At 34.7% G+C, this 27,205-nt stretch overlaps 1 protein-coding gene, 1 pseudogene and 4 gene segments (V, D, J or C); all 6 read right to left on the bottom strand.

The window, feature by feature from the left end:
* Positions 1 to 413: 413 nt before the first annotated feature.
* LOC125251693 lies at positions 414 to 1,120 on the bottom strand. The segment is given in 2 exon segments: positions 414 to 891; positions 984 to 1,120. Coding segments are annotated over 2 exon segments (447 nt in total).
* Positions 1,121 to 1,726: 606 nt separating this feature from the next.
* Positions 1,727 to 2,180, bottom strand: LOC125251942. The segment is given in 2 exon segments: positions 1,727 to 2,040; positions 2,141 to 2,180. Coding segments are annotated over 2 exon segments (354 nt in total).
* A 7,388-nt stretch (positions 2,181 to 9,568) lies between these two features.
* On the bottom strand, positions 9,569 to 10,251 carry LOC125249968. The segment is given in 2 exon segments: positions 9,569 to 9,952; positions 10,056 to 10,251. Coding segments are annotated over 2 exon segments (357 nt in total).
* A 5,731-nt stretch (positions 10,252 to 15,982) lies between these two features.
* On the bottom strand, positions 15,983 to 17,826 carry LOC125251393. The segment is given in 2 exon segments: positions 15,983 to 16,528; positions 16,632 to 17,826. Coding segments are annotated over 2 exon segments (453 nt in total).
* A 497-nt stretch (positions 17,827 to 18,323) lies between these two features.
* Positions 18,324 to 19,009, bottom strand: LOC125251013 (annotated as a pseudogene).
* Positions 19,010 to 23,724: 4,715 nt separating this feature from the next.
* Positions 23,725 to 26,763, bottom strand: LOC125251941. The gene is made up of 3 exons (XM_048165006.1): positions 26,706 to 26,763; positions 26,220 to 26,576; positions 23,725 to 23,954 (listed from the first exon to the last, which is right to left on the bottom strand). Exons 1-3 carry the CDS (start codon positions 26,752 to 26,754, stop codon positions 23,725 to 23,727), a joined length of 636 nt encoding a protein of 211 aa, XP_048020963.1. The 5' UTR covers positions 26,755 to 26,763.
* Between the last annotated feature and the right edge of the window lie 442 nt (positions 26,764 to 27,205).

Raw genomic sequence — 27,205 nt, 5'->3', positions numbered from 1 at the left:
ATTACATTAACATTTAGTCATTTAGCATATGTTTTTCTCCAAAGCGACTTACAAATGAGAATAGTAGAAGCAGTCAAATCAACATGAGGACAACAGTATGTAAGTGCCGTGTCAAGTCACAGTTTCATCAGTAAAGTTCTCGTAGCAAGGTTTTTATATATATATATATATATATATATATATACAGTATATACACACAAATAGATGGAGAAAGAGAATAGAAATCAAAAAAGAAAAGAAAAGTAAAATATAAATTAAAACTGCTAATATTATATTATACAAAATATGTGCTTAATTCAAAAATCTGATTTTTTTTTTTTTTTTTTTTTTAAATCACATTAAACTCGAGAATCTGCTGATTCAATGAAACTAGTTCCATCATTCATAAACATTGTCACAAATCAAATTATAAACCCAACATGACATTTTATTTTATTTTATTTTTTATATCAGATTGGTTTTTGGTGAAATAGCGATGCAGCTCATTTTTAATTAATTAAATCGTTTCAGTGTTATTGTTTCCCCTGTATACTGTAGGTTTGTTTCTTTTGTTTTTGTGTGAGAGAGAGACGTCCTGTGACACTGTGGGCCTCAGAGCGCAGTAGTACACAGCAGAGTCAGACACACACAGTCTCTGGATCGTCAAGGGGACGGATTTTGATGGTTTCACTTCAGAGTGAAATCTCTCCTGGTACTCCGTTCCATTCACTCCTCCTCCATATGAATTCCTTTGTAACACAAGTTTAGGAGATTCATTTGTTCTCTGTATGTACCAGAAGAGCTCTTGTGATGTTGAGCTTGTAGTATATTTGCAGTCCAATGTGACCAATTCTCCCTCAAATTCAGTAACATGTTTAAGTGGCTGATCAACTGAGTCTTCTGATTGACATCCTGGTAAAACACAAGAATAATTTTGTGACAATAATCATCATCATCATAAATACAGCCAAACATTCAAATATTAACATATTTCATTCACATACCTGGTATAACTGATAGAAGTAGTATTAATGTCTTCATCATCCATAATTTCATTGTTTGTTCTTCAAGATGATAGAGTGATGCCCAAAGAACAGACGAATCAATCAGCAAAAGCAGAGTAACTGAGAAAAGAGAGCGATTCGAACACATTATTACATGAGGAAGGGAGGAGCTCCACACACTGTGATCAGTATCAGTATAGACTGCATTTCTCCCTCTCCTGGTTTCTTTATGGAATTACAAATAGAAGTTTCATTTATTTTTTCTGATGTTTCTTCACATTACATAACACAGCACTGAGACTGCTATTTTATTTTTAATAGTTATTTTACAGTTTTTAGCTGTACAAACACTGTCTGTTATGCTGCTTGATATCGCACTGTTGTTTATATTTTTATTTCTATTTATTATCATAATCATAAACACACTGGTTTGTAGAGTAAATTATTTTACCATTTAAAGCATTTTTGTTATTCTTCCAGTGATTTATAGTGGCTAATAAATCGGATGTTCACACACATTCACAGAAAATAACTTACTTGCAAAATAAGGTGGATAAACATCCCATACAACATGTTCTTCTAGTGTGATGTCATATCCTCTCTTCTCCTCTCTCTTCATTACTTCAGAATTGTTCAACAGGTGTTACCACATACAGTCACAGTGGTTTAGAAATATAAATGTGGTGTGATAAACGTGATAACTGGCTTTTAAAGTTTTTGTAAAGCCTCTCAGGCACTTTGTATCACTGGGCTCCAACTCTCAGAGCACAATAATAGAGAGCTGAATCTGACAGAGTCACACTGTTAATAGTGAGTTCAGTGGATGATTGGGATGAAGTTGGCTGAAACCGCTGGTCTGTTTTATGCTCTCCTCCATATGCTCGAGCACCTTGCCACAGTAAATATTCTGGTTCTCTGTTTGGATACTGTCTGTACCAGTAAAGATAGACATAACTGCTGCTAGCATCATATGAGCATCTCAGTGTCACAGACTCTCCTTCTCTAATGATCATATTAGTGCCCTTGTCATTTGGTCCAATGCTATCAGCAAATGCACCTGCAATACAATTTGAGAAATCACAATAGAGCATTAAATCATCAGACAGTTTCTCTTGCCAAAAACACCAGGAGATTTTAAAAGTGTAAATTAAATCCACCTGAAACTGTAATGGCAATCACTAGTAGATATCTGTCCATGTTGATACCTCAGTTTAAACAGGTGTTGATAATGGTTTAAGGTTAGCTGTGTATCTTTCTTTAAGGTTTATACATGTGCACTAAACTAAATGTGATAAATGATAAAAAACACTGAATAGATAAATGACTGCAGTGGGAGGAGCTCTGAGGAGGAGTCTGACTGAACCACAGTTCCTCAATACTGAACGTCTCCTCCTCCTTAAGGATTCTGGATGTACTTCAATGTTTTGATGTTTGTTTTATCAGTTTCTTCAAATACATTGATACAAGCACTGACCCCTTTTTTATTTGATGAACTAAACTAATGCTAGAAGATCATTTGACATTATTGTACTTGGGGATATTATTAGAAGAATCATTAAAAAAAAATTAAGAGACTTTTACCATTAAATGATTGTATATTTTATGTTTTATTCTCAACTACTATATTATTTTATTATTATTTGATTCATTATAGTTATGCATTTTTCTCAACGTCAGAGAGTAGTTATTGTGTGAGTGTTGAGTGTGTTTGAGTCACAGTGGGGTTCAGAGCACAGTAATACACAGCAGAGTCAGACACACGCAGGTTCTTGATTGTCAGAGGAAATGAATTTGAGTCCAAACTGGCATTAAATCTCTCTTCAAATTCAGAACTGCTACTTGATCCAAACTTGTATTTCATCAGTATATATTCAGGAAGGCCATTAAAGCATTGAATGTACCAGAAAAGATATGGAGCAGACTGAAGTGTTTCATATTCACAGCTCAGGGTAACCTGATGTCCTTCAATGGCAGTTTTTGTCTCGTTTGACTGATTAACAGTGTCTTTCCCAAAGCATCCTGTGAATGCAAAAAAAAAATTAACTTCTGTGTCCCAACTTCCATTGCAACAAATTACAAAACCATTTTAAAATAAAATAAAAATAAAATAAACAGCTGATGTTGCTATAGATCACATTATCACCTAAAAAACAACAGCTTCTTGATTTTTGTTTTGTTTAAAGGTTCAATACAGTCACTTCTGACTTGAAAGTACATCTAAATATGAATTAAAGAAAAGTTTTAAAAAGTAATTTACATTTATGTTGTTTTAAGAGGTTTTCATAAAGGAAGGAATATATTATATAAGTAGCAATAGGCAAAGCATTTTCATAACGTTTCTTTTTTTTGTGGTGTTTTTTTAAGTTAATAAGTAATAAGTAGGTTCGCAGAGTCCTTATAACAGTGGAAGTAATCACATCAGGGGTTAAACAACACTACTCAGATGCTCACAGTGTTTTTGTGTGAGTGTTGAGTGTGTTTGAGTCACAGTGGTCCTCAGAGCACAGTAATACACAGCAGAGTCAGACACACACACATCCTGGATCATCAATGGAAATGATTTTGAAATTGTGTTGAGTTCACTGCGAAATCGATCCCTGAACCGCATTTCATTACTACTAAATCGGTCCAGTATATGTATTCTGGAAATCCTTTCTTTTTTTGCTGGTACTAGAAGAGATTTTACATTACATCTGTTGTTTCATATTGACAGTTGATTGTTACAGCTGCACCTTCAACAGCAGTTTGAACTCTCTGATTTTGTTCAACTCTGTCCAGAGAATCACATCCTGTAATGTATAACATCACTGATGAGGATCATATTCATATTAGAAGAATATTACAGCATGAATATTTACAGAATCTGACTTACCCCAGAAATATGTGATCAAGAAGACTACAATTCTTTGCCAGTTTGCCATCACAGAAATTGTTAAATAATACTTTAGATAAAATGAACTTGTTGAAATCTACAGCAGACTCTTGTTTCAGCCTCTCTTTGATAAAGTTGTACTAACACTGTCACATATCAGAGACCTGCAGGAGGAGTCTGACTGAACCACAGTTCCTCAATACTGAACGTCTCCTCCTCCTTAAAGATTCATTATGGTTATGTATTTGCCATCAATGCCAGAGAAATGTGTTTTTGTGTGAGTGTTGAGTGTGTTTGAGTCACAGTGGGCCTCAGAGCACAGTAATACACAGCAGAGTCAGACACACACACATCCTGGATCATCAGAGGAACTGATCTTGATGTGGAGTTCAATGTTGCAGAAAATCTGTCTTTAAATTCATCCTCAGTAGTTCCTTTACCAACTGTAAATTCACTCAGAATGAATGTTGGTGATCTGTTTGGAAGCTGTTTGTACCAGAAGAGATAAGCATTTGCAGCGCTCATGAGGGTATAATTACACAATAAAGTCACTTGATTTCCCTCAGCAGAAGTCTCTTCTCTTGAAGGCTGATCAACACTGTCCTGTCCCCAGCACACTGGAAGAGATGGACATGAATTAACAATCATTTACAGATACTCAAATAAATAAAGTGTAAATGATGAAAGACTGTTCTTACCTAAATCATGTGCTGTGAAGAAAAGAGCAATAATCAGCCATTTTGTCATTGTTGCTCTGAGTTGAAGAGAGTGAGAGAAAAACAACTAATGTGAGTCTCTCCTTATGGTGAATCTCTCTTTAGCTTCTCTTGATTATTTTCAGCAACTGCACAAGAATTTAAGGGATGCTTCCCCCTGCTGGTGAATTTAGTGTATTAACCACTTCGTTTTTGGAGATCATTTTCATAATCACATTTTTCAAACTGTGATATACTAAAGTCATGTGGGATGATCTAGTATTTTATTTTTCTGTTATTTTGATCCCTTCCATTTTTCTTTCAATTGCCTTTTTAACTTGAACTAAATGTCATTTGTAACCACACACAGGTGTTTCCACTGGTGTAATTATATCCACTGTAAAAACTAAAGGTGCCTCAAATATCCTTTTGGATACTCAAGGAACTTCAAAATGTATTTTAAGTGCCTCAAAGCTCTTTCTCCTATAGTGGGGTTACTGGTGGAACCATTGACAGTCTATACAGTTCTTGCAGGTACTTATAGGATCCTTTAAGCACTTTGTATTCAGTTCTGAGGTTCTGGAGTCACCTTTTCATTACTATGAGACCTCAAAGTGCTTTGGGGGAAGTTCGAGGAACTCAAATTCTATAAAAGGGTTCTTGTAAGATCTGTAAACATTTACATGGTTCCTGGAAGATCTCTTTTTTTAAAAGCCAGCATCTAGAGGAACCCAAAAGTTCTGATAGGCCACAATAAGATGTACAGCTTTGAACATGTATTATTATTATTATTATTATTTATTTATTTGTTTATTTATTTATTTATTATTTTATACTTAAGTTTGATTAAGTAGCCTATAGCCTACATAGGCATACATTTATTCTGTATATTTTATAGATTTAATTTAAAGCTTAAATAATAATAATAATAATAATTATTATTATTATTATTATTATTATTATTATATGAAAAAGAAACAAGAGGAGGATAAAAATGATTATGCTGTCACGGAACTGCTGCTATTCCTCTGCTGTCATCGCTTCAGTGATCCTCGCGCTGCTCGCGCGCACAAAAGCTCACCTCATCATCATCATCATCATCGGATTTGAAAGTAACGGCTCCCTCATCAAAGCCTGCCGCCGCATCCGCGGCTTGCTCGGCTATCCGTTATAAGGTTTGTAAACTCGAAATATAAACACGCAGTCTACTCACTATATGTGCAAACACTTTTTACAGTGTTTACCCCTTAGTATGTCGTTAAGAATGATTTAGCCGTTTTAGCTGCCATGCTAACGAATCTAATGAACTTTACGCTACAAACGGAGTTCATTAACTTATTGTCTAAGATTTTTTTTTTTTTGTCATTCAACGTAATTGTGTTTTCAAATTGCCAACATTACTATGTTTGCTGATACCTGTCGTATTTGGCTTTTGTTATTAGGCATACAGAATAACACAAATGATTAATATAGTTTTTGTTTATTTACTACAGATTCTCTCCAATAGTAACGTTACCCTTTTAAAGTTCTTTACTGGCCAGTACATTTTTATCTTTTAATGTTGTGCATGGATATAATCAGCTTTGTTATTTTGTTTTCCCAGAACAACCATTTCTGAAATAATCTCGAAATGTTAGAGTACCTGAACCATGTAAGTATTGAATTACAATTTTCTGTGTGAAATTGTAGCCTATGTTTGACTGTGTACTTGTGTTTTTAACTTTACCTACCTACTGTAAATCTAATTTCAATGACAGTTTGGGAGATATTCACAGATCAAGATATACAAGGTGCTGTAATGTGGTGAGTTTTAGAAGTAAGGTTAAGGGATATTAATTTAATTTTAATCTGCTCTTTTCCATTTATCAAAAGTGATTGGGTATAGGAAACTTCAAAATTAACTTAAAACCATTCATACACTATATTCCTAGTTTTTAGAAGCCATACAATAGCTATTTGTGATGAACAGACACAAATTTAATCCATTATTCTCTGAAAATCTTCCCTCGTGCTCTCAAATCTCATTCACGTTACTCATATAAATAATATGACAGGTGTGGCATCAATGATGCTAGATGCCTTTTTTCTTATGCCTTAATCATTTGCATTTGAATTTAAGACATTTGAACTTGAAATTACATCTTCAAGTGTAGTCTTTTTTATAAAAACAAAGAAAGAAAAAAGAAAGATATTGTGTGGCTTCACAAGACTTACAACACAACTCATAACACATGATTTGTGCACTCGTATGATACTTTTTAGGATCTTTTCTTGGACATTTTTGTAGCTTAGAATATTTATCCATTTTACATAGATTGATGCATTGAATTGAATGAGATTTGAATTGATTAATGAATGATTTACACAATTTTTTTTCTGTTTGTGTTTCATGCACTGAAATTGAACGGTGACTGCATTATGCCTGAGATCTGCTTTTGGGTTCCACAGACAGAGTCAAACAGGTTTGGAATGTTACAAGGCTGAGGAAATTATTTTAATTTTACAACTATCACTTTAATAATGTTACTAACAGTAAATTTTGTACTTTGCAGGGATCTTGGCCTAGTATACTGAAACAAAAATCCTCCTGTAGACCTGGAAATCATTGAAGTGCCTGGATCATCCACCAAAAAAAGAGGAAAAAGAAGCCCAGCAGAAAACAAAGCTGCTGTACCTTTTTACTTTTCTGATTAATTACCTCAAATGTACCTTGTGAAGATTTTATTATTGATTGGATTTTATGTTGCCGCGAGTAAAGGTGCAGTCACATTTGTGACATTTCTGTGAAATCATGCAGGCAAAAAGGTCCATTTATCATTTTCAGCAATATAGTGACGTATTATATGATGGAGCTCGTATAGGAGTCACTTTCAGTCAGCTTTCTGTTGGTCAAATCTGGCGAATTTGAGTAACCAACTTGGACTCATAGTGAAATTTTTGACCACACATGAAATTAATGATTGTGTGGATTTCTATTGAAATTACTGGAATTCATTCTCCAAACAGCAGCAAATTTTACTGCACCTTAAAGGGTTAGTTCACCCAAAAATGAAATTTCTGTTATTAATTACTCTCCCTCATGTCGTTCCACACCCGTAAGACCTTCGTTCATCTTCAGAACACAAATGAAGATATTTTTGAAAGCTACTAAAGACATATTTAAAACAGTTCATGTGACTACAGTGGTTCAACCTTAATGTTATGAAGTGACGAGAATACTTTTTGTGTGCCAAAAAAAACAAAATAACAACTTTATTCAACAATATCTGGTGATGGCCATTTTCATAACACTGCTTCATGAAGCTTTGAATCTTTATGAATCTTTTGTTTTGAATCAGTGGTTCAGACTCAGAGCGTGTATTAAACTGCCAAAGTCAGTGGTGAACCATTGAAATTTCAAAACACTTATCACGTAATAAAGCCTCGTTTACTGAAATCACATGACTTTGGCAATTTTATATGCACTACAAACCACTGATTTGAAAAAAAAAGATTTGTAAAGCTTCGAAGCTTCATGAAGCAGTGTTTTGAAATCGCCCATCACTAGAAATTGTTGAATAAATTCGTTATTTAGTTTTTTTGGTGCAAAAATAGTATTTTCATCACTTCATAACATTAAGGTTGAACCACTGTAGTCACATGAACTGTTTTAAATATGTCTTTAGTAGCTTTCTGGGCATTGAAAGTGCTAAATGTCTTGCTGTCAATGGAGTCCTCACTGAGCCATCGGATTTTATCAAAAATATCTTAATTTGTGTTTCGAAGATGAACGAAGGTCTTACTGGCGTGTAAATGTGGTAAATGGAAGCTTAAACATGTTTGTTTAACGTGCAAGAACCAACGAGGTTCATTTTTGTGTTACACAGCACGTTTGAGCTTTAGCAAGAACCAATGAGGTGGTTCGGTTGAGCTTCTGTTTTTTTTCGCAGATCAATGTTTACATGTGAATAAAAGCTTAAAATAAATCTGTTCACCATTTAAGCCGGGCACACATTTAATGACTAGCTAAAACATTCTAAGACTGTGCTCAGCATACAGCGATTGTTTCCTGCGACTGAAGCCGATTTAAATACTAACACATGGAATTTGAACACCGACTGTAATCGCAGACTGAACGCAACTGGCTCTGACTGGACGCGTTTGAGCGCGATCAGTCATAAGTATCAATTTACATTCATAATCGGCCTTACAATCGTTAAGTGTGTGCGCAGCTTTAAAGTTACTGAGTTTATTCAGACAATTTGGACAAAACCACTCAATTCATATGGATTATTTTTACTATCTCTTTATGAACTTTTTTAAACGTCAAATTGGTTGTTGCGTAGCTGTCTATGGAGGGACAGAAATCACTCAGATTTCATCAAAAATATCTTAATTTGTGTTCCGAAGATGAACGAAGGTCTTACGGGTGAGGAACGACATAAGGGTGAGTAATTAATGACACAATTTTCATTTTTGGGCTAAATAATACTTTAATGTCATTTTTTAAACATTGATTTATTACATGGGACATTTGTGTTTCCATGCATTTTGTTGAGATGTCTATTCTTGTATTGCCTATTGTTTATAAATGGTTGGTTATTCATGTTGCTTATGTATTACCCTATTTTTTAAATGTGTATTGATATTAAGCCTATTGCTTTTTTTAAGTGCCTTAAAGTGTATGTAATAAAATTCATCTATATGCAATAAACAGTTTTTATTTTGCATTTGCATTTGCAGTCTTTCAATTTATTTATTATAATAGAAGTTAAGGGTAACCATAGTACCAGCATGAAAATAAATTAATAATTTAAAAAAATGAAATTTGGTTCCTGGAGGCACCCAAAGCGGTTCCACACAATGCTTCATATAAGGGTTCCTCAGGAAACCTGGGTGGTTCCTCAGAGAACCAGCCCTTTTGAAAGGGTGCCTAGAGGATCTACAGACGGTTCCGCCGGTGTGGCAAAGTGAAGAACCCCAAAAGGTTCCTACAGGCACCTTTTATTTTTACAGTGTGTGAACTATAGATTGTGGGTTTGATGTGGCTTGAGATCAAAGGGAAAATGAATTTGAGTTTTTGTTCAGCTTCACATAGACTTTGTATCACTGGGCTCCAACTCTTAGAGCACAATAATAGAGAGCTGAATCTGACAGAGTCACACTGTTAATAATGAGTTCAGTGGATGTTCGTGATGTAGTCGACTGAAAGCGAGGATCAGAGGGGTTCCCAGTACCACTCCATGAACGAGCCTCTTTCCACATTAAATACTGAGGCTCTCCATTAGGATACTGTCTGTACCAGTAAAGTCTGACATTATCGGTGTCTGTTTCATATGAGCAGCTGAGGGTCACAGACTCATCTTCCTTCTTTATAATGCTAGTTTCTTTATTCGGCCCAATCTTGTCTGCAGTCATCACACCTAAAACAAAGAAATAAGAAAATGACTGACTCAAGTTGCACACAGTCATTTCTTAAACTGTTTTTCTGCATCACTAGAATGAATAAAATGAATCATTTTGTACCTGAAGTCAGAAATAAAATCAGAAACAGCTGTTTTTCCATGTTTCTACAGATCTGTTCATGTTCTCTGTGCTTCGATGCTAATGCTTTAGTTCAGAGCTCACAGAAGAGGTGTGTCTTCAGTGTCTTCATCTTTGGTTCAGATGCAGGTGATTGGTTGGAAGTGACAGTTTTGAACACAAGAACAAGAGCCTTGAAAGAAAGACATCAGAGAGTGTGTGATGGGGACCTATATGTGCTGCTTAAAAACCAAATACACAAACACATTCTGGATCATATTGAACTGCACTCTGTTAAAACTGAGGAAATAATGAAAACAATTTAAATACTGTAGATCTGCTCTGCTTGAGTCGAACTTCACAAAGAGCACATTATTTATTGTTTATTACTGATAGGATTCTCACTTCATGAAATATGATTTTATGATATGTTTCTAATGGTTTAGTGTTGCTTTGGCAAAGTTGGAGAGTTTTTATTTATTTTGCATGTTTTTGTGTGAGTGTTGAGTGTGTTTGAGTCTCTGTGGGCTTCAGAGCACAGTAATACACAGCAGAGTCAGACACACACACATCCTGGATCATCAGAGGAACTGATCTTGATGTGGAGTCCAATGTTGCAGAAAATCTCTTCTTAAATTCATCCTCAGTATTTCCTTTACCAACTGTAAATTTACTCAGAATAAATGCTGGTGATTTGTTTGGTAGTTGTTTGTACCAGTAGAGATATGCAGTTGTATAAATGGTAGAATAATTGCACAGGAGAGAAACTTGATCTTGTTCATTTGCAGTCATTTCTCTGTAAGGCTGTTCAACTCTGTCTTGTCCCCAGCACACTGAAAAAAATATTTAACTATTTATAATTTATATTATAATTATTACTATATTGAGTACTGTAACTAAAACAGATAATGAAGTGTGATTGTCTTTCTTACCAAAGTCCCGTGTTGTGAAGAAAAGAGTAATAATAATCAGTTTTTGCATTGCTGCGATAAAGAGATTATTTTAACATATATTCAATGAATGTGTCTCTGTATCTTTACTGAAGCTCTCTGTTTCCTCTCTGCTGCTCTTCTCTTGATATTTCAAGTCTTCAAGCTCTAGGTCCTCACATGGCACACTGCTGATGACACTTTAAGTGATGCTGCCCCCCAGTGGTGAAACTATATTTCTAACACGTGACCACATTATGTTTATATTTTGAAGCAGTGGACTTACAGACACACTTTTTGATATAAAGCCTCAGGACCAGATTTACTAAGAGCTTACACCAGTGCAAACCCTCTTTTGACATGAAAAAACAACCACAAAAGAAAACTACTGTCAGGATTTACTAAAGGCAGTGAAAAATTAGCGATGAAAAAGCATGAACAGTTATTTTTGCGGCTGACCTCATTGCATATGTATTTGTAGGAGTTTTACTTTCAGATGCAAAATTTAAGTGGGGAGAGTATTTAAATAAACTATGAAACATGATTTACTAAGGTTTGCAGTTGTCAATTTACTGGCATTTGTACTATTATTTAATGCTGAAAAAACATGTCTTAACCCATTTTGTGCTTGAATTGGCTGCGTCTGTGTTCTTTAGTTTGTGCGTTGTCAATAAATCACTTTTCACTCCCATCTACACTCTTATGGGATTGCAGTCTCATGCTAATTTGCCCTGTTTAGTAAATAATTGCTTTTACCATACAGAAACTTTTCTAAAGAGTCATGTTGGTTGCAATGAGTTGAGGAAAAACAGTAAAATGAAATAAAACGGCACGTGTCACAGTTAAAAACAGAACAAGCCACAGGTCTTCATCAACACTGAAACCAACTATTAGTTTCTTTATTATCAGAGAAATAATCTCATACATTACCATGCACAGTTGTTGCATAAAATATTGTGGGTAGCAGGTGTATGTTCAAAGTGGTGAAAATAAAAAAAATTAATTTGAGTTTTTGTACAGCTTCACATAGACTTTATATCACTGGGCTGCTACTCTTACAGCACAATAATAGAGAGCTGAATCTGACAGAGTCACACCATCATTAATGAGGTTATTGGTTGATTTAGATATCGAGACCTGAAACATTAAATACTGAAGTTCTCTATTTGAAAACTGTCTGTACCAATAAAGTCTGACATAACTGCTGCTTGTATCATTTGAGCAGCTCAGTGTCACAGACTCTCCTTCTCTAATGATGAGATTTGAACCCATATTTGGTCAAATCAGGTCCTCAGCTATCACACCTGCAAACATGAACAGAAAGAAATGTGTTATAAACATGAGATCATGCATACAATATAAACTGATATACATTACATTTGAATAATCCATATCACTGTAATGGAAAGAGTGTGGTTGCTTACCATTAAAATCAAACTTAGATGTTTTTCCATGTTTAAAAGCTGATATGAGTTTGCTCGTGCTCTCAGCGCTCTGTTCTGTAGTTTCTTACAGCGACTCTCTGATATTCAATGTTTGGCACTAAAGATCTTCCTGTGAAACGCTGCGCTGCATTTGTGTCTTTATCTACTCTGATGATGTGTTTCATTCGATTTGTGCAGCCAAAAAAGTTAACAACGCTTTAAGTGAATGAATTGTTTTTAAAAGACTCTTCTGCTTCAAGAAACTATTCACCCAAAATGGACAATTCTACTGTTATTTATTCATTTGTTTCTATATATTACTAGGTTATTACTTTAATCATATTTTTAGTCTGCACATCAGCAGTGAGATCTTCTCTGACAATATATTTATTGTGCTGTCCATCATAACACATGACAGGAACTGGTCTGCAGTAGAGCTGCCTGTTTTTGACTGAATGTGAGGCACATGTGATCACAGTGGGCTTCAGAGCGCAGAAATACAGCAGATCCTGAATCATCAGTGGAACTGTTCCTGATGTGGAGTTCAGTGTGGCAGATCACTTTGGTCATTTGTTTGGCAACTTTTTGTACCAGAAGAGACTCTGTCCTGTCCTCAGCAGTCTGGAAAATACATTTAACTCAAACATACATAAAGCAAATAAAAAATGCTCTTACCAAATATGCAATAGAGCTATTATCAGCCATTTTGACATTGTGGTTTAGTTTAGTGTTGCAAAGTTACAGAAAGAGATCTCATTTACTGATTTACTTTGATTCCGTATATATTGCTAATGTCTGAAATCTGACTGAATGTTTTTTCCTCAGAAGGATTCTCAGGTTTTTTTCCCACATAGTCACTTTTATAATCCAAGATCAGACTTTTCGTACAACCAGAGTCTATATTAATTTAACCTAATTATTTATGCTTTTTTTCTTTGTTCTGTTTCTACAAATTAAGTTAATTGGAATGAAAAATAAATGATCCAGTTAAATCGAATTGCTATAAACTGAGTGTAAAATTAGAGCACATCCATGGCATTGTGGGTTATAATAGAACTATCATACTGGTTGTGAGAAGAATGAGAATTAAATCAATAAAAAACATTTAAAAATAATCTTTAAAAAACAAACAAACAAACAAAAAAACATGATAAATATGATGCTATTAGCTGAAATGACTGAATCTATTATGTAGTCTGTGAATGTCAAAATTGCTTACAAACTTGTTTATCCTTTGTGAATTGTTTCACTTCTATTGCTACTTATTTTTTAACATGTACTGTATATCTGTACAAAATTTCTTATTACACTCACATGCAGGTGTTTCCACTTTTTAAAAAAAAAAAAAAAATTCTGTGTATAACAGATTGTGGTTTTGATGTGGTTCAGTTTCAAAGAGTAAAATGAATTTGAGTTTTTGTACAGCTTCACATAGACTTTGTATCACTGGGCTCCAACTCTTAGAGCACAATAATAGAGAGCTGAATCTGACAGAGTCACACTGTTAATAATGAGTTCAGTGGATGTTTGAGATGTAGTCGACTGAAAGCAAGGATCAGAAGGGCTCCCAGTATCACTCCATGAACGAGCATCTTTCCACATTAAATACTGAGGTTCACTATCAGGATACTGTCTGTACCAGTAAAGTGTAACTTATTGGCTGTTCGTCTCATATGAGCAGCTCAGTGTCACAGACTCTCCTTCTGTATGGATGAAATCTGCACCCTTATTTGGCCCAATCTGGTCTGCAGCCATTATACCTGCAAACATGAACATAAAAATGTGCATACATTTTAAAACACATGTGGGTTTCAGTCACATTACACTTAATTATCTATTTTCCATAGCTCTGACATCAAATGATATTTTACCTGAAGTCATGATTAAAATCAGAACCAAGTGTCTGTCCATGTTCTCTAAGTCAGATCAGTTGTGTTGATGCTCTGAGTTTCTGCAGTTACTCAGGAGGAACTGAGTCATAAAGTCACTGAGGAACTTCCTGCTCTCTGTTAAAATGAAGCCGTTCGACAGTTTACAATTGAGTTTATAATTCAATTAATATAGAAACAAAACCTTCAAAAATATTTGAAGAGTAAAAACTCTTCAAAAATATTTGCAAATACTGAAAAAAACCAGACAGACTAATTTTTATTGTATAGACAAGTATACAAATGAACGAGCGAATGAACAAGAGCTGTAAATGAGATATCTGTTATTCTGTAAATAGAAAAGGAGGAGCTAATGATCCTGTAATGAGGCTTGATCATATGAATATGTGGTGAATATTGCCATCTTATGGTTACTAAAAAGCGTTATAAACTGAGAATCAAGATTAATTTTAGTAGTTTCCTCCAAAAAAAGTTTGCATTCTGTTTCTTTTTTCCTTGTATATTTTAATGTTTTATTCTTTATAAATGCGTCTAGCAGTTACACTGTGAAATGCACCTTTCATTACAGCACATATAATACATTTAATGTTGGGTTTGTACAAAGTTATTATATCTCATTATAAATGTTTCTTTTTGTTCCATCAGACTTTTGTTCTGTGTCTGAATTGGCAGTTTGGGAATGTGATTATTTCTATTGTTATGTGCTTCAGTCTGTTTAGTAAGGCATTCAGCTGTCAGGTTTTTGTACAGTGTTCTTGTGTTTCCTGTGACTGTGGGCCTCAGAGCACAGTAATACAGAGCAGAGTCTGACACACACAGATCCTGGATTGTCAGTGGAAATGATTTTGTAGTTGTGTCGAGATCGCTGCTAAATCTATCCTTGAACCGCATGTCATTATTACCAAATCGGTCCAGCATATATTCTGGAAATCCATTTACTTTTTGCTGGTACCAGAACAGATTTGGTGAAACATCAGTGGATTCATATTGACAGTTGATTGTTACAGCTGCACCTTCAACAGCAGTTTGAACTCTCTGATTTTGTTCAACTCTGTCCAGAGAATCACATCCTGTAATGTATAACATCACTGATGAGGATCATATTCATATTAGAAGAATATTACAGCATGAATACTTACAGAATCTGACTTACCCCAGAAATATGTGATGAAGAAGACTACAATTCTTTGCCAGTTTGCCATCACAGAAATTATTAAATAATACTTTAGATAAAATGAACTTGTTGAAATCTACAGCAGACTCTTGTTTCAGCCTCTGTTTGATAAAGTTGTACTAACACTGTCACATATCAGAGACCTGCAGGAGGAGTCTGACTGAACCACAGTTCCTCAATACTGAACGTCTCCTCCTCCTCAAGGATTCTGGATGTACTTTAACAAAATTGCAGTGCTCTGATGTTTTATCATATGTTGGTTCAAGCACTGACTGTTTATTTCAAATCGATGAACTAAACTAATTCTAGACAGAGCGCTTGACATTGTTATTGTACTTGGGTATATTATTAGAAGAAACTTCTAATACTTCTAATACACTTAATGTTATTCTCAAATATATTACATATACGTTACATATAATCATGCTGCCAGCATCTAACAGGTTTTTAAAATGTAATTTTTATTTTTTTAATTTTAAAATATGTTTTATTGTTTGATATACAGTATGTCCACATCTATTGCATGCTTTGCATATTAATAGCAATCCACAAAATATTATTTTGCTCTGTTTTCACTTTTTCCTTCAATTTCCCTTTATAACTTGAACTAAATGTCATTTGTAACCACACACAGGTGTTTCCGCTGGTGTAATAATATTATGTGTGAATTATAGATTGTGGGTTTGATGTGGCTTGAGATCAAAGTGAAAAATGAATTTGAGTTTTTGTACAGCTTCACATAGACTTTGTATCACTGGGCTCCTTAGAGCACAATAATAGAGAGCTGAATCTGACAGAGTCACACCATTAATCTTGAGTTCAGTGGATGATTGAGATGTAGTCGTCTGAAAGCGGCGATCAGAGGGGCTTCCACTTCCACTCCATGATCGTTCCTTATATATTAAATACTGAGGCTCTCCATTAGGATACTGTCTGTACCAGTAAAGATAAACATAACTGCCGCCTGATTCATATAAGCAGCTGAGGGTCACAGTCTCGTCTTCCTTATTTATAATGTTAGTTTCTTTATTTGGCCCAATCTTGTCTGCAGTCATCACACCTAAAACAAAGAAATAAGAAAATTACTGAGTCAAGTTGCACACAACCATTTCTTACACTGTTTTTCTGCATCACTAGAATGAATAAAGTGAATCATTTTGTACCTGAAGTCAGAAATAAAATCAGAAACAGGTGTTTTTCCATGTTTTCTACAGATCTGTTCATGTTCTCTGTGCTCCGATGCTAATGCTTTAGTTCAGAGCTCACAGAAGAGGTGTGTCTTCAGTGTCTTCATCTTTGGTTCAGATGCAGGTGATTGGTTGGAAGTGACAGTTTTGAACACAAGAACAAGAACCTTGAAAGAAAGAAATCAGAGTGTGTGATGGAGACCTATATGTGCTGCTTAAAAACCAAATACACAAACACATTCTGGATCATATTGAACTGCACTCTGTTAAAACTGAGGAAATAATGAAAACAATTTAAATACTGTAGATCTGCTCTGCTTGAGTCGAACTGCACAAAAAGCACATTATTTATTGTTTATTATTACTGATAGGATTCTCACTTCATGAAATATGTTGGTTTATAGTGTTGCTTTGGCAAAGTTGGAGAGTTTTTATTTATTTTGCATGTTTTTGTGTGAGTGTTGAGTGTGTTTGAGTCTCAGTGGGCTTCAGAGCACAGTAATACACAGCAGAGTCAGACACACACTTGATCTTGATGTGGAGTTCAATGTTGCAGAAAATCTCTTCTTAAATTCATCCTCAGTTATTCCGTCAATAAATGTATATTTATTTAGAATGAATGTTGAAGATTTGTTTGGTAGCTGTTTGTACCAGAAGAGATAAGGACTTCTATCACTTGTAGTATAATTACACCTTAAAATAACTTGATCTCCTTCACTTGCAGTCATTTCTCTTGAAGACTGTTCAGCTCTGTCCTGTCCCAAAGACACTAAGTGGATATAAAAGGGTAAATCATTAACATGAAGTATCAGGAACGTAAACTTAAATTAATAACCTAAATGTAAGTAAAGCTTGTTCTGTTAAATGTACTGAAACAGAAAAAAGAGCTTACCATCATAATGAGCTGCTGTGAGACACAGAGAAATCAAAGCCCATTAAACATTGTTGTTCTGTGCAGTAAAAGAGCAGAAAGAGCTGAGCTCTCAAAACCTCTGTGCTTCTCTCACAGAGCTCTACTTTAAATGTTTTAATCCTGTCACATGATATAATCATACATGAAGAGTGTGATGCTGACCCCTTGTGGATGAAATTTTAAATTGAAACTTTGACTCGTTTTAGGTTGTTTTTTTGTTCTATTAAGGACAATTCCCAGGTGAAAAAAAGTACACTTCTATAATGTACTAAAAGTGCTCTATTTTCGTGCACTAATTTTGTACTTAATATACTAAAAATTCTTCTTTAGTACTTCTTAAGATCATCTTAAGAACAATTAAGTGTACTCAACTGTGCTATTTTGAGACAGCATGAAATATGAACTAAAATGTGCTTTTAATATACTATTTCTGTATTTAAAAAATGCATTTAGATATCACTTATAGTACATTTGAACCCATAGTGTACTACAAGTAGTAGCTAAATATATTTTTTTAAATACACTTAGATGTATTTAAGTGTATTTAACTTTTTTTTAGATACACTTAGATGATCTTAAGAAGTACTAAAGAAGATTTTTTAGTATATTAAGTACAAAATTAGTGCATGAAAATAAAGCACTTTTAGTACATTATAGAAGTGTACTTTTTTCACCTGGGTTACAAAGTGTTCAGATTACCGTGTTATCTGTTTTGAGAACAGTGAGTTTGGAGAAATGTCTAATCGATTGAGGAAAACTGTAATACAGTAACTGATGTTGCGCGCCACATGAAAAGGTGGGTAATTATTTCTGAAGAAGGTGTGACTTGATTGTATTTATGACTTTTGAACATGCAAATAGATGATTTGTGCCATGTTTTAGACAAACACTTTTAACTTATAATAATGTATTTCAAAAATGCTCAAAATTGTGGCATGTGGCTTATTTGAATCAACAAGATGCTACTTGGCATACTGGAGGGGATCTGGGTATAATTCAAGATTCAAGAGTCTCATTTCTCCAGAACTGTAGAAGACCATTGATTCCTCACTCTGAGCAGAAGCAGGTTTTTGTACAGTGATCTTGTGTTTCCTGTGACTGTGGGCTCCAGAGCACAGTAATACAGAGCAGAGTCTGATACTGCAGCAGAGGAGATGATCAGATCCACATGGTTTTCTGTTTCTTTTCTGATTTCAGTAGTGAATCTGGAATCTACATCAGACTCCTCAGGTTTTTTTGCACTGTCTGAGATGAGCACAAGGAATTGAGGAGCTGATCCAGGATACTGACGGTACCAGTGAAGAGTATATGCAGATGAATAACTGCAGGATAATGTAACACTTGAACTCTCAACAGTGAACTCCTCTGTTTTAGTTGGTTTAATTTCATTTCCATATGTTGCATCTGCAAAAGTAGAACAGATCTTTACTGAACTGATTTAAATTAAATAATTTTAGATGTATCAGCATAACATACAGTGTACTGTACAATGTAAAGAAATAGACTTTTTATACTTTTAATTTTGAGCAGAAATTAGCAATTCTGGCTGCTCAGAATACATACAAGCAATACTCAAAATATTTTAATACTTACATGTAAGTGCAGAAAGCAGAATAAAAGGTAACACTTTACAATAACAGTACATGATTAACCATGAACTAATACCTGAGTTAATAGTTACTTCAACATGAACTCAAGATTAGTTAAGATATGAACTAATGAAGAGTGATCCTTAACTACGACAGGAGTCATAGGGATTCATGCATGAAAACAGAAGCCTTAACTATGCGTTAATACATGTTTGATAATTAATGCATTAATTAACATTTAGGGTAAACTAAATCAGACAGTCTCTATAAGAAGGAATAATACATATTTGGACTTTGAAATAAATTTAAACAATTTATTATTGTCAGAATTTAAACTACTGACATCAGCAGCTTCATTATAAACATTACTGAAAGGCACATGATTAGTTTGCCATTATTTTCACTTATCCTCCTTATCAAACATATAAAATACTAAATACACTATTTATCTTAAAAGGTCTTAATCTGTTTTGTGATATTCTTTCCTATCAAACTAAACTACTGTGACTTACATCAGTTCCTGAGGAATCGGTTCCCAAAAAAATAACCAAACAGGAAACATGAACTAAGGTCAGGGAGCGTTTGCTGGGATCAGATTCAGAAGTTCTCTCTCCATCCAGACGCAGGCCGTGATCATATACTGTACCTCCATTCTCTGACTTTTTTGAAAAGTCACACAACATCACTTAACTGGGCTGAATACTTATATAGTTGTGTTAGTACATGTGTATTTGATAGTAAGTTAATGATAATCATGAGCTGAATTTGGTAAGTAGTTAACAGTGAATTAATTATGATGTGCCCCCTCAAGTAAAGTCATGACATAAGTATACATTAACAAACCATTAGTTGATGTTAGTATATGCTTAGTTAATAATGAGTTAATTATGATTGTGCCCCCTCAAGTAAAGTCATGACATGATGCACATATCACACATCATTAACTAATATATGAATAAATACTATAGAGTGCCATCCTTATTCCTTTACACCCCGGTACAAAAAAACTAAAATAAAAAGTATTTGTATTTTATTTTTATTTATATAATTAAACATATATGGACTTGAAAGCAAGCCATAAACATACCTGTAAAGACACACATAAGGCACATTTACATGTAAAATCGCGCGCGTCCACAAGCTAATGCTAATCAAAGCATACACATTTAAATGACAAAAATACAAATACAGTTAACAACTGCACATAGCCTCCTGAAAATCCCAATAAAACATACATGTAAATATGTCTTTAATTATTAATTCAGCTTACCAAAGCAGTCAACATTTATTAGTTTAAAATGCCAGCAACACAACAAACGCACCAAGAGAACACCTAGCGTGCGCCACTAATGAGTGTCCCACCAGAAACAAACCCTACATACTTTAGTTCCGGGAATAAACTATGACTATTTAGCTATGACTAAATATAAATGAACTGTAAAAATCAGAAAACAGTTTAGATCAAATTAAATTTATTAGTGGTAGTTAGTCTATTTTCCACATTTGATTAGACGGATCTAATTAATGGCTAAATAATCATGTGCCATTACAATTATTTGTCACAAAGCTGCAGATGGCAGATTATGATATTACAGTGTAAATTATGACAGTATTAAATCACGTTTAATTCAAATTCAGAGTACTTCTTGTTTACTCTTATGGAGGCTGATTTATTTAGTTTACCCCTAAATGTTAATTAATGCATTAATTATCAAACATGTATTAACGCGTAGTTAAGGCTGCTGTTTTCATGCATGAATCCTTATGACTCCTGTAGTAGTTAAGGATCACTCTTCATTAGTTCATGATTAGTTCATATCTTAACTAATCATGAGTTCATGTGGAAGTAACTATTAATTTAGGTATTAGTTCATGGTTATTCATGTACTGTTATTGTAAAGTGTTACCGAATAAAAGAATGGAGCATCATTGTGTTTGTTCCTTATGTTCTGTTGAACAGACTTCTCTTACAGACACTTATCAAGATCACATCAGATGTCAAAGCTTTTAAACCCTCCCTCCTCCAGAGATCTAAATGAAAGAGCAGATCAGATCTGTTTCATAGTCCACAGTGTCATCACTATTCATATGCTGTAGCTCATAGCACCCTCTTGTGGTTACTTACTAACTTGTACAAGAAAAATGTTCAGAACTCAAACAGAATGTGATCTGGATTAATTCCTCAAACTTTGGTTGTTACAGTACTGTAGATCTCATAAACCTGTAATTATCGGCAGAGAGGCTTTGTTTAGACGTGAATACAGCATGAATAGAGATACAGTTTATGGTAGTAGACACTTTACGGTCCTGTACAGTCGCCACAGCTCAGATACAAAAAAGCAAGTTAAATTGTATTTAAAACAACAATTAGTCAGAACATCATAAGAGCACAGTGTGTATGTATTGTGTTAATAGCATTAAGTTCATTTTAAAACAAAATTCATAATCTGTCATGCCACTGCTGATAGTTTTCACCCTCATATAGAATAAAATCTTAAGCTACCTTTAATTCAGATGGATTTATGGAAGGAAATTATTTGTACACCTTCAGCTGTGTCACAGGTTTTTGTACAGTGTTCTTGTGTTTCCTGTGACTGTGGGCCTCAGAGCACAGTAATACAGAGCAGAGTCTGATACTGCAGCAGAGGAGATCTCCAGATCCACATGGTTTTTCTGTTCTTTGTTGTGTTTAGCAGTGAATCTCTTATTTACATCAGACTCCCTGTCTTCTTTTGTACCATATACGATAAATACAAGGAATTCAGGAGCTGATCTTGGATATTGACGGTACCAGAATAAAGTCTGTGCAGATGAATAACTGCAGGATAATGTGACACTTAAACCCTCAACTGCAAACTCTTCAGGTTTGGTTGGTTTAATTTCATGTCCACACGTCGCACCTGCAAAAGTAAAACAGCTTTTAATCTTTTATGAATTTTTTTATTTAGAATGAATCAAGAAAGGTGTGATTTTTCGAATACTGCCTTAATTAAAATTCCTCACATTGTGGTTGTTTAGAATATTTAGATGCAGTCCAAAAAAATGAAATACTTACATGCAAAGACAAAGAGCAGAATAACAGAGAGGAGCACCATTGTGTGTGTTCACTAATGCAGCTGAACTGAGCTCTGTAACAGACTCTGAAGAGCTCCACAGGATCACAGTAGAGCCACACCTCTACCAGTAGAAATATAACTCAGACTTTGAATGTCCTGAAAGGGGAAATAATTTTGATTGTAATGAAGATGTGTGTTTTTACTAAAAACATTTTTTTAAGAAACTATTTCTTTAAATAAAATGGCCATGACAGCATATATTAGAGACTCTGTTGAAGGTTTTGAAATGGAGTTTTTGTGGGATCTGTTGTGATGAATAAATGGAAAACAACACAAAATTCCTCATGTAGATTATGATACTGATCATGAACAACTGTAGAAAAACAAGGGTTTCTAAACCCCTGTGTCAGTGTGTCATCATTCCTGAGCTGCTCAGTTTGGTGTGGAAAAATTGAAGGTCCACTCAAATATGGTGCATATCCAGACCCCTCCATCAGCCTCCAGTGGAAACGCATGAGCACCACACTCTTATCTGCCTAAGACAGACATGAAAAGTACGGAGTTAAATACAGCTAAAACTGAGATAATTGTATTCACGAGTTTACACGTACATGAACTCAAAAATAAAGTAATTTGTATAGTAATTATGTGTATTTGGCGTGCTGTCCGGGGAAGAGCTCCGAGCTCTGAATTTGGCCCGAACCCAGAGTATTCCCCCTCCTTAACTGGGATAGAAACCAGGCAAGAGTGAGGTGATGGGGTGGTGGAGGGATGCTGTGAAACTTGTCATGGATAGAGGTGAGAGACGGCTTTATGCACTTATTGGTTGAATTACCCGAACGTGCGCCTCCTGAATTTAGTTAAATAAAACTTAATTTAACTCAACACTCTTGTGACCTTTGGCATAAAGACAGGAAAAGTTTGGATGTACTCTGGTAACTGAAAATAGCAGCATCTGTGTTATATTTTACTGTGTTGGGAAAGATCTGAAAATAAATGGTAGAAAAATATGAAGATATGCCGAAATTATTTAAAAATAATAATTTATTATTTAATAATAATTATTATCATGTATCTTTTATTATTCCCTTTAGTGGATATTAAATGTGTAAACAAAAATTAGAAGGTAATCAGTACTGAATTAGTCAGTTAAAGGATTAGTTCACTTAAAAATAAAAATTATTCCATGATTTACTCCTTAAGCAATCCCAGGTATATATGACAACCTTTCAGATGAACATAATCAGAGATATTTTTAACATAACTTTCACTGGCTATCGCTTTCTCAAATCTATTTATCAATTTATGCATTTATTGATGCATTTCTTTATTACTTCATTTTTGCATGAGATGCATTACTGCTACTTTTCTTTCTTCATACCACCACTGTCTGAACTGATCTGTGATATTTTAAGTGTTTTGTGATGCACTTTTCTGAAACTTTAGTTTATAAGATTTATTGTTGAGGATGTTTTTGTACAGTGAGGATGAGTTTCCTGTCACTGTGGGCGTCAGTGCGCAGTAAGAGCAGAGTCTGGTACTTCAGCAGAGGAGATCTTCAGGCTCACGAGATTGTTGTTTTTATCGACTTTAGGTAAAAGACGAGGAGGAAGAGGATCACTTGGGGTTCCATGTGGATAAATGTATGCGAGGAACTCTGGTTTGGATCCCGGATACTGACGATACCAGTGCAGGTTATTAACTGATCCATCATATTTACAGGACAGAGTGACTTCATCTCCTGCAGATTGAAGCACCTTGTTTTCCTGCGGTGTTATTGTCAAGTCAAGTCAAGTCAAATTTATTTATATAGCGCTTTTTACAATTGGTAATTGTTTCAAAGCAGCTTTACATATTAGAAGCACAGAAAAAAGAGAAGTGGTTAAAAATAAGCTGTACAAGCAAGCGTGGTAATATGTAACATATACAAGATGGTGCTACATTAAGCCAATGTCGGCTGACTCCCAGGGGTGGAAAAAACCCCCTAGGAGAAAAACCCAGCGTGCTAACACTGGGAAAAAAGTCCTAGGAGGGAAAAAACCCCTTGGAAGATATATATAATATATGTAAATGGATATGGAGATCAAAATCTGAATTATACATTTTTATTATAGAGATTAAAAATAGATTATATATAGATATATGTAAGCGGATACGGAGATTTAAAAATCTGAATTATAGATGCAGCCAGAACTGGATCTGTAGGCCCATTGTCTCCTGGGCTACGTTGTAGTCAGGTCCAGACACAGGTTCTCCATCTGATCTGGATACGGCCTGGATCCAGCACCCGGCAAACCTCAGGATAAGCAGAGAGACTGATATTAGCGTAAATGCCATTCTTATTCTGATGTACAGGTATATCTGGTGTTATAGGAATGTTCTCGGTTCCGGCCGACCTAATTATTGCAGCGTAACAATCCTTTAACGGATTTGAAAAAAAAAATGTTAATGTATTGATAATGTGTTATGTGTATGCAAGAGCAAAGAGATGTGTTTTAGTCTAGATTTAAACTGACAGAGTGTGTCTGCTTCCCGAACAATGCTAGGAAGATTGTTCCAGAGTTTAGGTGCTAAATAGGAAAAGGATCTGCCGCCTTCAGTTGATTTTGATATTCTGGTATTATCAACTGGCCTGAATTTTGAGATCGCAATAGACGTGAAGGACTATAATGTACCAAGAGCTCGCTTAGATATTGGGGAGCTAAACCATTTAGAGCTTTATAAGTAAGTAGCAAGATTTTAAAATCTATACGATGTTTAATAGGGAGCCAATGTAATGTTGACAGAACTGGGCTAATATGGTCATACTTTCTGGTTCTAGTAAGAACTCTAGCTGCCGCATTTTGGACCAACTGTAGTCTGTTTTAAAAGCCGAGCAGAACAACCACCCAGTAGAGCGTTACAGTAATCTAGTCTTGAGGTCATGAATGCATGAACCAACTGTTCCGCATTTGTCATTGAGAGCATATGTCGTAATTTAGATATATTTTTTAGATGGAAGAAGGCGGTTTTACAGATACTAGAAACATGACTTTCAAATGTGCAAATTGACTGTGCAAATGTCTCCCCTGCAAGACAACCATTAAACTTTTGATCAAACTTACCAAAGAAAGAAACGTGCTGATGCATTAGTCAGTTAAATCAGTTTCAAGAAATATTAAAAAAGAGATTAAACTCCAAACATTGTACAAAACAAGAAAGCATGTGATTAAAGGTCTAGAATCAGGAAATTTCTCTTACTTTTCATCAACAATAGCAGAAGAAGAACACAAAGGATCGTCATGTTTGCACTCTAGGAAGAAAAAGAGTTTAGTTTGCTCTATATCAGATCTCCACAGGCTCCTCCTATCTGTCAGTGTCAGAGGATGAGAACAGCATTAAAAATGACATCAGTTCATGAGCACTGAAAACATATGAAACCACAATATAACATAACCAGACTATAATGCTGTGCTGTAAGACTGTCAGAGCTCATCTGATCATTAAGATTATTTTCTTCATTATGGTGGATGTTTTTTGGCTTCCTGCTGGTTACTGTAATAAAGCCCTGTGATTGGGTTTCACCTGTACAGTACATTAGAGTCCTCATTCATTACAGCTGCAATTTAGTTTAATTTGATGAAATAATTAGAACTTTAATCAAACTCATAATAATTGAACTGCTTGAATAAAAATGAACATCATTAGATGTCAATGTTGAGTGTATATCGCCCTCTTCTGGTCTTTCATAGCTTTCTGCACATACTACATCTTCACAAAATCTGGATTTTAATGGCAATAACCAGATTTATAGTGGTATATATTATTCTAATAGTATGAGCAATATGAAATCAATTGAAACCAACTGTAAGGGAAAACTGATACAAATGTAAATATAACTAAAATAAATTAGATAATGTAAACTGTATATCTATCTATATATATATATATATATATATATATATATAGATATATATATAGATAGATAAATAGATAAAAACAAATTGAAATTGCATAATGATGTAACTGATGCTGTTACACTGTGAGAGTTTTTGTGTGAGTGTTGAGTGTGTTTGAGTCACAGTGGGCTTCAGAGCACAGTAATACACAGCAGAGTCAGACACACACAGGTTCTTGATTGTCAGAGGAACTGAAGTTTTGCTGAGATTTGCTTGAAATCTTCTCTCCTCGAATTCATCCTCATGTCCAGAGTTAGAGTATCTATTCAACATGTACTTGGGGATCCCATTAACTTTCTGCTGGTACCAGAAGAGAGTCGGGGTTGTGTAAGACGTCTGATATGTACAGTTGATTGTTACATCATCACCTTCAAAAGCAGACTGAATCTTTGTGTGCTGATCAACTTTGTCTTGAGATTTACATCCTGAAATAGAATTGAAACAATATAAAAAATTCACCCATTGGCCTCAAGGTATATGCACATAGACACATAAGGAATATTTATTTTATATAGGCTTTTTGAAAATAATCATTATTTGATAGCGCTACTCACCCCAGATATATAAAAATATGATCACAATGACACTTTTCCAGAGTGCCATTATATTGAAATCACCAAGGATATATGCAGAGATGTTGTGATCTCCTTCCTCTTTCTGTATCTGTTAAAGCAGCAGTAAATTCAAGTCATTTGGTCTGACTGCTGGGAGGAGCCTGTGCTACAGTAAGAGCCAATGAAGACTGTAGTTTATAATATAGAGTGCTGTATCACTTCATTTTGCTTATATGTATAATAATGAATCATAGGATGTATGTATCCATGTATTTGACTAGTTTATATCACTTTTTATTCACTGAAAAACACAGTATCTTATTATGCTTTAGAATGCTTGATTCTGATTGGTCAATCATGGCATTGAGCAGCAGTCTGATATTTCCTTATATTTGCCATCATCCATAGAAACATTATATATCAGTCCTCTTATCTGAGTTACTCAAACCAGATCTACTTTCATGTCTCTCGTATCACAACTCTTGCTCTCTCGTTCCAAA

This window comes from Megalobrama amblycephala, linkage group LG17, assembly GCF_018812025.1.
Source record: "Megalobrama amblycephala isolate DHTTF-2021 linkage group LG17, ASM1881202v1, whole genome shotgun sequence".
NCBI classification, from domain to species: domain Eukaryota; kingdom Metazoa; phylum Chordata; class Actinopteri; order Cypriniformes; family Xenocyprididae; genus Megalobrama; species Megalobrama amblycephala.
The sequence above is the reverse complement of the archived record's forward strand: the minus strand, read 5'-3'. Positions and strand labels throughout refer to the sequence as shown.

Coding starts and splice junctions, on each gene's coding strand:
- LOC125251941 (XM_048165006.1), bottom strand. CDS start 26,754: ATGGCACTCTGGAAAAGTGTCATTGTGATCATATTTTTATATATCTGG. Junction 26,577..26,705: donor CATATTTTTATATATCTGGG/GTGAGTAGCGCT, acceptor ATTCTATTTCAG/GATGTAAATCTCAAGACAAA. Junction 23,955..26,219: donor CTCACAGTGTAACAGCATCA/GTTACATCATTA, acceptor TTCAATCTGCAG/GAGATGAAGTCACTCTGTCC.